Genomic DNA, 16057 nt, shown 5'->3' on the forward strand with positions numbered 1-16057 from the left:
GGGCTACAGCAGATTATTAGAGATGGGGTAGTCCAGGTGCGAGAGTTAGCCTAGAAGAGGCTAGATAGAAATGGGCCAAGCAGTGATTAAAATAATACAGTGTCCGTGTAATTATTTCGTGGCATAAGCTAGCCAGGCGGCCGGGGTGCGGCTGGGGTGCTGGGGACGCAGCCCCGCCGCTCCTATTACAACAGTCATATACAGGCTTTATTAAGTTAAGATACGATTCTTCAGGACACAGTTTCTATAATAATTTATCGTGAAGGGGTTTTAAGCTTTGTCAATGGCTTCTCCTATACTTACTGAAGTAGTCATGTAATTCATGACCTTTATGCATCTTCTCACATGCTGCATTACATTCACTGATTTGTATATGTTGAACTATATTTTCATTCCTGCCATAAAAACTGATTGTGGTATATGATCCTTTCAATGTGTTGTTCCCTTAATTTGGCAAGTATTTCACTGAGAATTTTTATATTTATGACCACCAAAGATACCAGCCTAGCTTTTTTCTTACTATGTCTATGGGGATTTGAATGTAATTGGCTCCCTAAAGCTCATAGGGAGTAGCACTATTAGGAGGTGTGACTGTTAGACTAGGTATGACTTTGTTGGAGAAAGTGTGTAATTGTGGGGATGGGCTTTGAGGTCTCATATATGCTCAAGCCATGCCCAGTATCTCAGACCACTTCCTGCAGCCTGCAGGTCAAGATGTAGGACTCTCAGTTCCTTCTTCAGCATACATGCCTGTATGTGGTCATGTTGCATCATGATGATAATGGACTAAACCTCTGAAAATGTAAGCCACCCAATTAAATATTTTTCCTTTATAAGAATTGCCATGGTCATGGTGTCTCTTCATAGATAAAAACCCTAACTAAAACAATGTCCTTATCCAGCTTCGATATCAGGATAACACTGGCACTGCACACTGAATCCAGATGCATTCCTTCCTTTCTGTTTTATAGACTGGTTTGAGGAGTTTAGGAGTTAGTTCATCCCTAAGATTTAGGAGTCTAGCAGACAGTCCATCTAGTTGTGGGTTTTTCTTAGAGATTCTTCAGAACTGCTTCAGTCTCACTGCTCATTGTAGATGAGGTAATGTTGCTTACATCCTCGAGATACAATTTTAGTAGGTCATATGTCTTAAGAATTTGCCCATTCCTTCTATATTTTCCAGTTTATTGGACTGCTGAGTTCCCAAAATATTATCTAATAATATTCTGAATTTCCATGATACCATTTTAATGTCCCCCCTTTCAGCTCTAATTTCATTAATTTGGGCCTTCTCTTTCTTTCGTTTACTTTGGCTAACAGTCTGTCAATCCTGTTTCTCTCTTCAAAGAGCCACCTCCTTGTTCCATTGATCTTTTGTATTTTCTTTTATTCTCCATTTCATTCATTTTAACCCTGATCTTTATTTCTTTCCACATACTAATTTGGGACTTGGCTTGTATGTATTTTTCTAAGACCTTAAGGTTTATCATTAAGTAATTTATTTGAGTTTTCTCTGATTTTTAATATAAGCACAGATAGCTATAAACTTTCGTTTCAGAAATACCTTGGAAATATCCCAAAGTCTCTAACAACTTGTGTTTTCATTTTCATTTGATTCTAGGAATTTTCAAATTTCCTTCCTGATTTCTTAAGTGATTCACTGACATTTAAAAGTGTATTGTTCAATATCCATGTACTTGTAGTTTCTGTGGTTTCTCTTGCTATTGACTTCTAGTTTATTCCATATGTTGTGATAAAATCAAAATTATTTTGGTTTCTTTGTCTCTGTTAAGACTTGCTTTCAGGGCTTAAAATGTGGTCCATTTTGGACAAAGCATTATGAACTGCTAAGAATAATACATATTCCATATATATTGGATATAACAATAATAATAATAATAATAATAGATATCTACAGATATCTCAGAAGTCCATTTGACCTATGGTGAAGTTTAACTCTGATTTTTTTTATTTATTTGGATAATCAATATATTAATGAGAGTAGAGTATTGAAGCCATTGTTATTATTGTATCTGGACCTACTTGTCCATTTATGTCCCATACTGTTTATTTTATGAAATTTGGTACATCAATATTTGGAGTATATATTTTTCAATTGTTACATCTCCCTTATGGATTGCTTCCTTTAAAAATATGCAATGATCTTCTAATTTTGGCTTGATGACTGCTTTGTCAAATATAAGTATACTATTCTTGATTTATTTTGGATTCCATTTGTTTGGAATGCCATTTTCTATCCTTTCTACTTAGAATTTCTGTGTTTTGGATAGAGGGGTGAGTTTTTTGCAGAAAACAAATGCCTGGGTTTTGTTTTATTTTAAATTCATTCAGTCAGTCTGCATCTTTTAGTTGAAGGGTTATGACCACTTATATTTAGGTTTATTATTAAGTATGTACCAAGTTCACCCTTCCTTACCTTAGAGGTTTATTGGTTTTATAAGTTGAAAATGATTGGTTCTTTCCTACTTCCCACTGTTTATTCTCCTGGTAAGAAGTACTTTCTTTTCCAAAGTCCTCATACTTTGTATATTCTTTCTTCTACTTACATATGATAAACCTTTAAACATTTTCAGACATGCAGGGTTAGTGGCCATGAATTGTTTTAGTTTATGCTTATCACGAAGGGTCATTATTTATCCTATGACTGTAAAGGATAACTTCTGGCTATAGTAGTCATGATTGGCAGTTATTTTGTTTCAGGACTTGAAATAATAAGCCCATAGTCTTGAAGTCTTTAGAATATCTGTTTATAAGTTTGCTACTATCTTAAAAGATTTACTTTTGTAAGTTATCTAACACTTCTTTCTTATAGCTTTCAGTACTGTTTGTCCTGTATTTTTCTTCATTTACTTATTATACTTATTTATTATTTATTGTGTGTTCATGGCGAGCATGAGAGGATAGAGGATGGCTTTAGGGAACTGGTTCTCCCTCTCCTCAGTCATATGGGTTCTAGTGATCAAACTCTGGTCATCAAACTTGACAACAAGCATCTTTATCCACTGAGCAATTTCACAGCCCCTGTTCTTTATTTTTTATACATTAACCACAATATGGCATGGAAAGTTTCTTTTCTAGGCATGTCTTTTAAGGATCTAGATGCCTTGTACACTTGGATGTCCTCTGATTTACTAGATTTTGGGGTATTTTCTGCTATAATTATATTAAGATTTTTGTCTTTAGTCTATGTCTCATTATGATGGGTTGAATAGTAAATAGTCCCCATATACTCAAATATTTGAATGTTTGGTCATTAGGGAGTGACAATACTTAAAAGAGATTAAGAGTGGGTATGGCTTTGTTGGAGGAATTTTGTCACTGGGGGTGGGCTTTGGGATTTCAGAAGCTCAAGGCAAGTCTAGGGGCACTCTCTATTCTTTCTGCCCATGCATTCAGATGTATCTCAGTTCCTTCTCCAGCATCATGTCCACTTGCATGTCACCATGCTTCTTGCCATGCTGATAATGAACTAAACCTCTGAACCTACGAGTCAGCCCCAATTAAATACTTTTCTTTATAAGAGTTGTCGTGGACATGGTGTTTCTTAGTCAGCAACAGAACACTGACTAAGACACTCAGTTTTCTTTCTTCTACACCAAATTTATAGTTTCATCTTTTAAACATGCCCCAAAGGTCTTAGACATATGGTTAGCAGAGTGTGTGTGTGTGTGTGTGTGTGTGTGTGTGTGTGTGTGTGAGAGAGAGAGAGAGAGAGAGAGAGAGAGAGAGAGAGAGAGATCTAATTATAACTACTCATCTTTAGTCTCCACCCCTGACATTTTTTCTTGTACCTAGTCTATTGTACTATTGAATGCTTGCTAATAAGTTTTAAATTTTGACTTAATATGCTTTAATTTCCAAGTTTATAGTGTTATTGTTATTTTTTTCCAAGCTCTCTATCTCTTTGTTCTTTTTTATCCAAGTTCTTGAATTTCTTGTCAAGGTCTTAAATTTACTTACTTACCCCCAATTCATCTGTTTTATTTGAATCCTCTCTAAGGTCACGGGTGATTTCTTTCCATTTTTAAAATTTTTATTATTTTACAAATATGAATCTTTTATCCACATGTGCATGTCTGGTACCAGCAGAGGCCGGAAGAGGGCATAAGGTGTTAACTAGAGTTCATAGACAATTCTGAGCTACCATGTGAGTGCTGGGAATTGAACCCATGTTCTCTGTAAGAGCAGCTAGTGCTCTTAACTGCTGAGCCATCTCTTCAGCTTCACTGCTAATTTTCAAGCAATACTGTAATTCTTTGACATTTCAACCATTCTGTCCTTTTGGATTCAGCTACTGAAGGATTGTGAACTTTTGGGAGGTCATATTGTTTTTCATATTTCTTGAGTTTCTCAGTTGTAATTTATACATCTGCTGAAATAAGTATCTCTTCTGGCATTATTTAGGGTGTTCTTAGTGAGCGGCTTTCTATTGAAAGATCAACCCCAATACCATACAGTGAAGAGAAAAAGAACAGCTATTCCAGCAACAACACCAAAACAAACCACATAAAGCCAATGTCTACATCTTTAATAATCATGAAATATGAAAATAAAAAATAGCATAGAATAGACTATTAAGTTAAAACTTATGGAAGCAAATGTAGTAATAATGAATAAATGAAATAAGAAAGACAAAAATAATAAAGAAGTAGGGTTCATTGAAAGTAAAGAAAAAGAAGGAAGTGAGAAAAGGGGAAAAGAAAAAGAGATAAAAATCCCATTAGAAAATAAATATGACCATCCTGAGAGATGACTCAGTAGTTAAGAGCACTCGTTGCCTGATTGCCCTTCCTTCCTTCCTTCCTTCCTTCCTTCCTTCCTTCCTTCCTTCCTTCCAGAGGTCCCGAGTTCGATTCCCAGCACCCGCTTGGTGGCTCATGGCTATCTGTCCTGAGGTCTGGCGCCCTCTTGTGGGAAAAGAGCCGGGCAGTAGTGGCGCATGAGGCAAGTGGATCTCTGTGAGTTCGAAACCAGCCTGGTCTACAAGAGCTAGGTCTAGGACAGCCAGGACTGTTACATTGAGAAATTTTGTCTCAAAAACAAACAAAAAGAGAGTAAATATAGAAATAAAATTAGATGAAGGTAAAAATAAAACTAAAAACAAAAGATCTTTAAAAAATAAAAAAGCATAATACAGTAGAAAGAATGAAGACTTTAAATGACAAAATCAGAGAAGTTTATTTCTAGGTCCTCTAAGGCTGGAATCTTCTGGATGAGGGTCAGGTAATGAAATGGAGTTCAAGACTCTTGCAGTGTTTCTAACCTTCAGGCTGGTGCTGAATGTGGACTAAGAATCAGGTCAGTCAAGGTCAACTGTTAGCTTAAGGGCTGCAATCATGGTAGAAGTTTTCATTCTTTGCATAAAGGAATTTACTCTGGGCCTGTGGACTCTGAGCCACACAAGTTCCTACTAGATCTAGAGCTACCTCGCCAATTCCCCCCCCCCATATGTGCCCAAGGGCAACGGATGTCCATGCTAAGAGTCTTCCAAGGGTGCTAAAGTGTGAAGGAAGTAAACCGAATATTGGGTTCTACATGTGAACAGGAGAACTGGGGGAACTAGCACTCTGCCGGCCAGTTTCAGCCTGTTTAGATCCCATGCAGAAGGGAGTAGGCAGGGGAAACAGAGGGATCTGCCAACCAGGGCACACAAGTCTTAGCACTACCCTGCATGGAACCACATGCAGAAAGGAAGCAGTTCTGGAGACCAAGCAATCCTCCAGTCTATGACTCAGAATTCCTAGCGACAGGGATGGGGACACTGATCATGGAACCATTTACGCTGAGCCCTCTGCTAACTACATTTCTCAGTCAGATCATGTTCAACTTGCCCTAACTGTCTCTCTCCTACCTAGACACTGCACCAGGTGGACCCAGGCTCAGATTGTAACAGTCCTTGCTTTCAAGTTCCCAAGAAGCTGACTCTCAATAGGTGCTCTCTTATTCAAGAGTTTACACTGCTAACTATTTAGTGTGTGTGTGTGTGTGTGTGTGTGCGTGCGTGCGTGCGTGCGTGCATGCGTGCGTGCGTGTGTGTGTGTGTGTGTGTACACACCACAGTGCACATGTGGAGGTCAGAGACAACATGAAGCTGGTTCTCTTCTTCCTACAAGCAGGTTCAAGAGACTTTTAAACCAAATCTCCCACTGGAATTAGGGCTCGCAAGAGCTATGGGCTTTCTGCAGAAGCTAGCATACCAGCAGGTCATCACCAGTGCTGACACCCTCCCTTATAATTGTAGCTTCAGGTGCCGTTGAAGCTGAAAAGGCTTTCTACTTTTTCTGCATAATCTCTACTTATTTGGGCTTTTCTGAATTTTATATCATCTCTTTCTGACTACCAATGCCTTTTCTCTCTTTGGAATATAATTTGCCCTTTCTTACTCTGAGCCTTCCTTACGATGTGAAACAGAAAGCTTCTGATCTACTGCCATAACCTAGAAATCAGGTGCATTTTAAAGTAACTATTGATACATGTGAAAACAAATCACTCCCATCAGATTAAGGGTCTCAACTGATATTTCTAGGGTTTGCTTTCTGACTCTAGCATATGTGTGCACACGCGCACACGTGCACATCATAAGGGGCGGAAGTGTCAGTCATGCTCAGTTTTCTTTAATATTAGCTCTCTATTGACACAGCAGGTGGCCTGTCTTCACAGAGAAGGGTGAAGGAGACAAACATAAGTAGTTTCAGATTATGTTCATCTTCTTAGCTAACCCAGCAGAAGAAATGAATCTCTCACTAAAGTACTCTGCAAGAACCCCAAGGTCAGGTTCTTTGGGGCTGATATGGGTCACATGTCCATTCTTGCACCAATGACCAGAGCAGAGAATTAAACTAGAATAACTAGACCATCATTTCATAAAATTTTTCATCTTGCAATATCTTGAACTCAAGACATTTTTATGTGACACTAGTTATATAGTATAAGATAGGTTTAAAACTTTTAAAATACCAATAAAATAGCATAAATCATTTTTCTTTTTCTGAGTTTTTTTGAGAGAGGATTTTACTCCACAGCTCAGGCTCCCTACAACTCACTACGTAGACCAGGTTGCTTCAAACATTCAACAATCAACCTGCTTAAGCCTCCAGAAAGCTAGGATTACAGGCTTCAGTCATCACAATTGGCATGAAATTTATTTTAAAACAATTCTTGGGTGTTCATATAACTTTATCATTTATTAAAGCCTTAATAAAGTTTTAATATGGGTACATTCATTTTATAAAAAGAATTATATTTTGGATGAATATTTGATACTACAGGACATACTAATAAAATACATACATAAAAGTTCAACATTTTTTAGAGTTGATCAATTTCTTCATTTTATAGTTATCAATAGTGAGAATAATACTCAGTAATATATATTATAAATGATAAAAGTATGTTTAGGGGCAATATAAAAATTATTGACAATTATGAACTAATTGTCAAGCAAAATTCATTTAGTAGTTTTTTGTGAAACTTGTCTGTAAGTCAAACAACAATTTTTTAAAAATCAAACATTCTAACATTATCCAACTCAAAGATATACTAATTTTAATACTTCTATGTTGAGGAATGACAGTAGGAAAATATTAAAGGTCTTCATTTTCTAACATTAAGACATTATGTTTCTAAAAAGGAGTAAACTTCTTACATACAGATAAAAATACAATTTATAATAAACAGTAACCTCATACTTGAGGCAAGCTGTTCCCACCAGCGTCCACTGCTGTGTGGCATGACAGCACGTGCAGGACAAAGAGCAAATGATATGTGTCCAGAACTAAGCTTTCACTGAAGTCGTACGATGAAACACTAGTCAACACTGCCACAAACACTTGGAACTCAATAAGGGGCTTTTAATTAATTTTTGGTTGTTGTGGGTTCTAAAACATTTTACTCTCACCAAGTTTTTTATAGCTGTCCCATCAGCTATAAGACCTACACAGAGACTAGATTGACACTGGCCTATGTCAGAGGAATATGAACAATGTGTGCCTCCTTGTAAAGAAAAAAGATCTAAGTCTCCTTAGAAATGACAAAACTAGTATTCTTTTTAAAGAAAATTCTGTGTTTTTATTTCTGAAAGTCTACTGATAGGGCTGTAAATGTTTGCTTGAATCAACTATTACTCCTTTTAGAATCACAACGATTTTTTACACAGAATCAAAACAGGAATATAATACTACCCATGAAAGAAAATAACCTAAATGTTTTGATAACTTGTCAACTAAAATAAAGATCATTTACATCTAAGGTTTTTACTTATATAGAGACTTAAGTAGTATCTAACCTCAATTTCTCTCACATCAATCATACCAACCTGCAGCAAATGCATTTCACATCTCAAGGATATATTTCAATATCCTGGAACTCACTGAAAAATAAATTTAATCCGCAGACCATTTCTGAAAATCAGATAGTTATAGTAAAAAGTATCTGAGGACAAGAGAACATCAGACACTGAAACAAGAGCCATATTCCAGGTTGGGCATATTCCATATGGTTGATCTCTACTAAGAGACTAAGAATAATTAGTGGGGATAGTGGGGCTAGGGCAATGGCTCAGTCAGCAAAATGCCTGCCATGTAACCATGAGCAGAGGAGTTTGATCCTTGCACCCACATAAAAAAAAAAAAAGCTAGGCATGATGGCATATGCCTATAATCTGGGACTGCGAAGGCAGAGACAAGTAAATCCCTGGGCCTCACTTACTGACTAATCTACCCTAATCAGTGGGACCCATGTCCCAGTAAGAGACCCTGTCTCAAAAAACAAAAAGAAACATCAAAGTGGGTGGCTCCTAGGTAATAAAGAAAAATGTTTGACTTCTGGTCTACACACACACACACACACACACACACACACACACACACACTCATGAATAATTACCTGGGCTGGGGGTTTAGACAAAAAAAACCAAGCCGGGCGGTGGTGGCGCACGCCTTTAATCCCAGCACTCGGGAGACAGAGGCAGGCGGATCTCTGTGAGTTCAAGACCAGCCTGGTCTACAAGAGCTAGTTCCAGGACAGGCTCCAAAACCACAGAGAAATCCTGTCTCGAAAAACCAAAAAAAAAAAAAAATTTTTTTTTTCAAGAAAAGAGGGTATTACCAGAGACACAATGCCCTATTTCATGTTGCTAAGAGTCAATGCATGAGTAAAATGTCAGAATGAACTAAAAAGAAACCCTATCTACCAGGTAAACAGTAGTATGATAGATAGATAGATAGATAGATAGATAGATAGATAGATAGATAGATAGATAGATAGATAGATAAAACCACTTGGAGTAAATTAACTAAGGAAGCAAAGAATCCTACAAAGAAAACTTTAAAACTCTAGAAAAATCGAAGAAGGCCCTAGAAAATAGAAAGACCTCCCATGATCATAGATTGGTAGGTTCAATTCTATGAAAATGACCATCTTACCAAAAACAATATACAGAGTCAACGCAATCTAATCAAAATCTCCATGCCATTCTTCACAGAAATACATATTAGGTAATAAAATCCAGACTTCTCGTGTCAGAGAAAGGAGATGTAAATGGAAAACTAGAACAAACTCTATGGTGTTTTACTGGAATTAGAGATATTTCATAGACATAAATTTTAATGGATAGAGGGTGTGTGTGTGTGTGTGTGTGTGTGTGTGTGTGTGTGTGTGTGTGTGTGTGTTTACTGGTTCTTGTTCACTAAGAGGTCTTCATACAATCTGCATTTCTGTGCTAAAAGGAAACAGGTTTTCTTGGGAAAAGATTAATTCCAGTGAAAGCACTATGTAACAGATCCATTGCAATTTAAACTAAATAAATAATGGTAAGAAATTACCTCTCAGCAAGTAATAAGAACAACTAATTATGCCTCTGAGAAGAACATGATTTGCTCTTTCCCAAAGAGCATCTCTGTACAGAATCACACATACTTCTTAGGATCTGTGAATCAAACATTTGCTTAATGCCACTATGACATCCACACTCAAGATTCTAGCACTTAGTTCTCATGGGTCCTGACAACATGAGCAGCCATCTCTCTGAAAGTAAGCCACCTGGGCAAAAGTGATAGCATCTCAGCAAAGATGATTTCAGAGAGAACAACACATAACAGTCTCTGAAGTCAATGGGGGAGGGGGACTTTTGTCCACTAAAGCATGGTGCCCCAGCCATTGGTCAAGATGACATGAAGAACCTAAACCAAGTTCCTAAGAACTCTAGCCTGATTCTCAAAATACATTTGTTTAATAAAGTTGCTTGGGTTTCGAAATTAAGGGTTTGCTGTTATTTTTACTTCCTTTGGCCCTAAGAGTAGTATAGCATCATTACTTTGTAGTATGAGGGCAGTGTTAAATCAGGGTGCTTGTAGAGGGAGGAAGCATGTCTTTAGGAAGGTATTTCTTTTCCCACCATGGATACTATATTTCTTAATGAATGCATAAAACCCAGTATTAATTCTAATTCGTATTTCATAGAAAGTCATGTTTCACTTAAAACTGACAAGATTTCAAATGTTCCCTAAAGGCTTTACATGCATGTACTTCCACGATTCAGAACCAAGAGGCATCTACTGTCAACTAAAAGCTAGTCTAGCTACCTCATATGAAATTATTCTGGAGGGAACCTACTTATAGGGCTTAACTATGAAGACACTCTAGAAAAGAACTGAAGGCAAAACCTGGCCATGAGCTGTAAAATGCATCAGAACTATATGTGCATACACGTTTGCAGTAACATAAAGCAAAAAGTTTATCTACACTATGGTTCATAGCTTCAAGCTAAGACCTGCCTAGAGATTTAGTAGGAAAATTACATTAATTGAAAGCTCTCAAGCTTCACTGGCTAAGTCTCCAACCATGCATAAAGATAACCTTTTTTCAGCATTTTCTGGCTTCCTTTGCAAACACCTAAGCCATGTAACAAATGGAAAGCTACCTTTCAACAAACTAGAGCAGGAAACAAAACAAAACAAAACAAAAAAGGTGTTTGGGACCACAGTCACTGTGCAGCCCTGAATGCTGACCTTAAAAGGAGTTGCAGTAGCCTGATCCCAAAGGAGTTTGGCTGCAGGTTGTCCTTGGTGGTACAGTTTGGGTTGAGTTGGGTTGGGTTGGTTTATTTGAGACCAGGGTCTTACTATGTAGGCTATTCTGACCTTGAAGTCACAGAGATCTTCCTGCCTCTGCCTCCAGAGTGTTGGGGTTCCAAGTGTGTGCCACCACACCCGGCTTCAATTTTTAATATTCAAGCAATGGTTATCTTTAAGATGATGTAGTAACATTTTTAAACCAACAGTTTTCTATGAATACAACTCAAGAAAAAAAGTTCATACTGGTTTTTTTTCATTTTTAAAATCTGTCATCCTCCCCTATGCTGATAGAAACAAAAACTGAGTTCAGTGTACGCCAATTCGACCATGTAACCTTAGCTTATGCGGCTGCAAAAATTCTGGAAATTAACCCAGGCTGAGATTTTTGTATACTAAGTATCAGCCAAAAACAAATTTTTACAGCTAACTTTTAAACTCTTAAAAATTACACTTTATAATGGAAATACTGACAGATGTTTTACCCTAAAAGCACTGTTATATTTCTAACTTTTAAAAATACAAAACTATGAACTCAGCATTAAAGATATAAGAATGAAAAACAAGTCATTAAATTATAAAATTACCTTTTTAAATAAGCATAAATAAAAACATCCAATGTCACAGCCAGTTAGATGATTCAGTGGGTAAATGGTCTTCCCACCAAGCCTGATGACCTGGGACCCACATAATAGAAAGAGAACCAGCTCTCACACGCTTTCCTCTGATCTCCACATGTGGGCTGTGGCACATATGCACACATACAAATAAACAAATGTAATTTTAATACACTTTATGGAACAAATACGCGTGTATGCCCTAACAGTTACATTTAATTTTCCAGATGTTCTTAACCACTAAGTCAGTATTTCAGTGAATGACACATGCATTGTCATCAGTGTCTGACTTAACCATTAGCCCATGTGTAGACAGATCCCAGCTTTTGTTTCAACACTCTGAAGAAGGGGTACGACTCCAAGAGGATAACAACCTGAGCCTTGGAAAACTTGCAACATAGGAAACCAATCTAGAAGAAGGTACTAAAACAAATAAACCTATGACAAGGATATCCCACTGGAGAACATAAAGTCAGGCAGAGTGGACAATTGCGGCTAAAGAAAATGTGGTACATTTACACAATGGAGTACTACACAGCAGAAAAAAATAACAACATTGTGAATTTTGCAGGCAAATGGGTGGAGCTAGAAAACATCATTTTGAGTGACATAACCCAGACCCAGAAAGGCAATTATCACATGCACTCACTCATAAGTGCTTTTTTAAACAAAAAGCAAAGAAAACCAGCCTATAAATCACAATCCCAGAGAACCTAGACAACAATGAGGACCCTAAGAGAGACTTACATAGATCTAATCTACATGGGAAGCAGAAAAAGACAAAATCTCCTGAGTAATTTGGGAGCATGGGGACGTTGGGAGAAGGTTGAAGGCGAGGGGAGAGGCAGGGTGGGGAGCAGAGAAAAATCTAGAGCTCAATAAAAATCAATAAAATTTTTAAAAAAAGAAAATCACCATGGGGGGGGAGCAAGGCTAGATTGTGAGTTTGCTGATGGAAAGGAATATCAAAACTTTGTAGTCAAATCTGCTGTGCTCATCTTGATAAGTTCAATTAAAACACAATTATAAGAGCTGGAGAGATAGCTCAGTGCTGGCTGCTCTTGCAGAGAACCTGGGTTCAATTCCTAGCACCTACATGGCAGCTCACAACTGTCTATAATTCAAGTTTCAGAGAATCTGATACCCTCACACATGCAGGCAAAATACCAATGTATATAAAATAAAAATAAATTATTAAAACACAATTATATTTGTGTACTAATTAAAAGTAGTACAGAGTAATACCATTAATTTTCTTCCTGTTTTAAATACCTTTAGTCAGTATAACTCAGTTTATTTGCATATAGAAAAGTATACAAACCTAGTGTCTGATAGACTCTTACAAAGTAAACACATCAATATAATCATATACAAGATGAAGAAACAGGACCACCAAAATTCTAGCTTTCTACATTGCACAAAACTACCTTTTTTTCCCTTTGGTTTTTCAAAACAGGGTTTCTCTGTAGTGTGGAACTGTCCTAGAACTAGCTCTTATAGACCAGGCTGGCCTCAAACTCACAGATAACCGCCTGCTTCTGCCTCCTGAGTGCTAGGATTAAAGTGTGCACCACCACCACCCAGCTCACATCTCCTTACTTTTAAGCTCATGCAACAACTAACACAAAACGTGAAACTGCTGAGGTTTGAGTTTTTATTTTATATACACATGCATGCAGTGCCCACAGAGGCCAGAAGAGGGTGACAGATCCCCAGGAACTGGAGTTACACACAGTAGTTAACCACCATGTGGATGCCGGGAACTGAGTGTGGGACCTGCTGAGCAATCTTTTCAGACCATGCTAAGAGATTTGACTTGCCTGAAAGTGCTATGTCTATAAAACTACAGGCCTAAGAAGAAAACCATGAAGAAAAGCCCATCTAGCACATAGCCTTCCTCTCACCTGTGCTTTTCTCCCTTTTCTCCCTGTAAAAGCCCTTTGTGCCCTGGGCATCAGATGATGAAGCTGTGAGGACAACAGTCCCACATCTCATATGACCAGCCCCTGAAGAATTTCCTGCCCACCAAACGGCAAGCAGCCAGAAGTTGGACAAGAACAAAGGAAAGTAAGACAAAAATGAAATTACTCTTTATCAATTACAATCTCTAGAAATCAGTTTAGGACTCGGCACACACTGCCATAAATTTATCTGATAATAAAGTATTTAAACTGTTTTCTGGGGGGGAAATTAAATAATCCACTCAAGAACAGCTTGAAATTAACTTATGTAATCAACAGCATTTTGACATGACAAGCTTGAAATCCCCCAAGCAAAACATAACTCCTCTAATCAAAAAGGATGGGGACTTATGAGGAAGCCTGTGGTAACTATCAATACTTCCACAAGTGCACACGTGCGCACACATACACCCCTAATATTATATCTTTTCATCATCAAATCAACAAAGAGTTTTCCCTGTCCTTTTCTAAAATTCCTCTGCTATCAACTAATTCATAGACATATTTGAGTTCACAATTCCTGATTTCCACTACTTAACTACTTTTCTTTCTTTTCCAAAAACCTAGTGATATAATGTATGGGCTTCTGTGTGCACTGGGCTAAAAATTCTTGTTCAATATTTCCTCCAATGGTATCTAATAAAAGTAAAATGGATCTTAGGGGACAAAGTCTTTGAAAATAAGCCCCCATGTCTACTCATACTTAACAAATGGTATAACTTTCTGTTACACTCCATACCACTCCATCACCTGGCTGCTTTTGTATCTTTTACAGGATGCTTTATAATAAACTCTAGGTTTGATCCTTTGCACTATGTAAAACCTGGCATGAAAGTACATACCTGTAATCCCAGCACTCCAGGCAGAGACAAGGTTATCCTTGGCTATACAGCAAGTTTGGGGAAGGAAAGAAAAAAGGGATGAAAGAAAGGAAAGGAAGGAAATGAAGGGAAGGAAGGAAAGGAAGGGAAGGGGAGGGAGGGAGGGAGGGAGGGAGGAAGGAAGGAAGGAAGGAAGGAAGGAAGGAAGGAAGGAAGGAAGGAAGGAAAGAAAACAGAATAATTTACATTTTATATACAAAGGGGAAAATTATATCTGGTTCCCATATACAAACACATAGAAAACCTGACTGAACTTCTGCTGCCCCATCAATGACACTTAGTTCTTTAAAAAAAAAAAATCTGCTTCAAAAGATTACAAATTTAGTGAATTTACCATATGCTCTTTCTTTCTCGCCACAAAATGTTACATCAAATAAAATGAACCAGATGCTTTTCTAATACTGTAAAATACTGGACTTATTCAACAAATATTTACTCCCTGCCTACTGTATGCCAGGTATCAGGTAGCCACAAGCTACAAGAAAAGTAAAAGGAACATATGAAACACACTTTAAAAGCATCCATGACTTCCCAAGGACTATGTTAGGTAATTCTAAGTCATTAATTTTCACCAACACACACACACACCATTTATAATTAACGCTTCCCCGCACACTCCAAAGCTCAGAGCCAGGAAGTGAAGGACCTAGAATGCAATCCCAGCCTGAACTGACGAGACTATATTCTGACAAGACACATGACTAGAAAGACCCAGTCCCTACCATGACCAGTTTATACTTAAAGGAACAAATGCTTCTATATCTTTATACACACAGTTCTGAAAGCTTTTCTTCTCTCCTAAAGGTCCTTTTGTCAAACTCTCAACCTGAATCTCAAATGTCATCATCATAAGAAACTCAAACAAGCTCTACTAGGCAGAGCTTCCTATCACCTCCATCAGGCTCCTGCATCTCTGTCACCTCAATGTTCAACTCTTGTTGAGCAGCATGTCCAAAAACACTGTGGATCTGAAAACTGACTGAGGGCATCTGAAGATGGCAGTTACAATCCCAGGGCCTAAGTCAATGCCTAATACAGCCAATATTCAGCCAATCAAGTTGAATAAACAAATGAATTGTGGACAACATTTAAATAAAAAAAGCTAGTTCAAACTACAATGTGTAAATAAAAACACATAGAAACCTATACAGGAAAAAATATATTTAATAAAAAAAGCAAGATTCAAGGCAGAAGCTTGACGTGTAAGAAAGGAAAATCAATAACACATGTTAAAACTAAGAAAAAGAAATTTATTAAAGAGGAACTTCATGTCAGAGAAGTACCAGAAGTCTCATAACTAAAGCTTGGTGGATCAGGAGAAGACAAAGTATCTGAGTTCGAAGGACATGGTGGGTTCTGTATATATTTTGGAGATCAGACCTTTGTCTGTTGCGGGGTTGGTGAAGATCTTCTCCCAGTCAGTAGGTTGCCTTTTTGTCTTAGTGACAGTGTCCTTGCCTTACAGAACCTTCTCAGTTTCTGGAGGTCCCATTTAATTATTGTTTTTC

General features: G+C 37.5%; 1 protein-coding gene across 2 annotated transcripts in view; it reads right to left on the bottom strand.

Annotated features, from left to right (window-relative positions):
• The window catches only part of Dis3l2 (DIS3 like 3'-5' exoribonuclease 2), a 315411-nt gene that overhangs the window by 260715 nt on the left and 38639 nt on the right, over positions 1–16057 (bottom strand). The window contains exon 6 of one of the 2 annotated variants that reach the window (XM_026786355.1): positions 14511–14552. The exons of the other annotated variant lie outside the window; for it this stretch is intronic. Within the exon in view, the coding sequence (XP_026642156.1) occupies positions 14511–14552 (42 nt within the window). The remainder of the gene's footprint in view (positions 1–14510; positions 14553–16057) is intronic. 2 annotated transcript variants of the gene reach the window in all.

This window comes from Microtus ochrogaster, linkage group LG4 (genome assembly GCF_000317375.1).
Source record: "Microtus ochrogaster isolate Prairie Vole_2 linkage group LG4, MicOch1.0, whole genome shotgun sequence".
NCBI lineage: Eukaryota > Metazoa > Chordata > Mammalia > Rodentia > Cricetidae > Microtus > Microtus ochrogaster.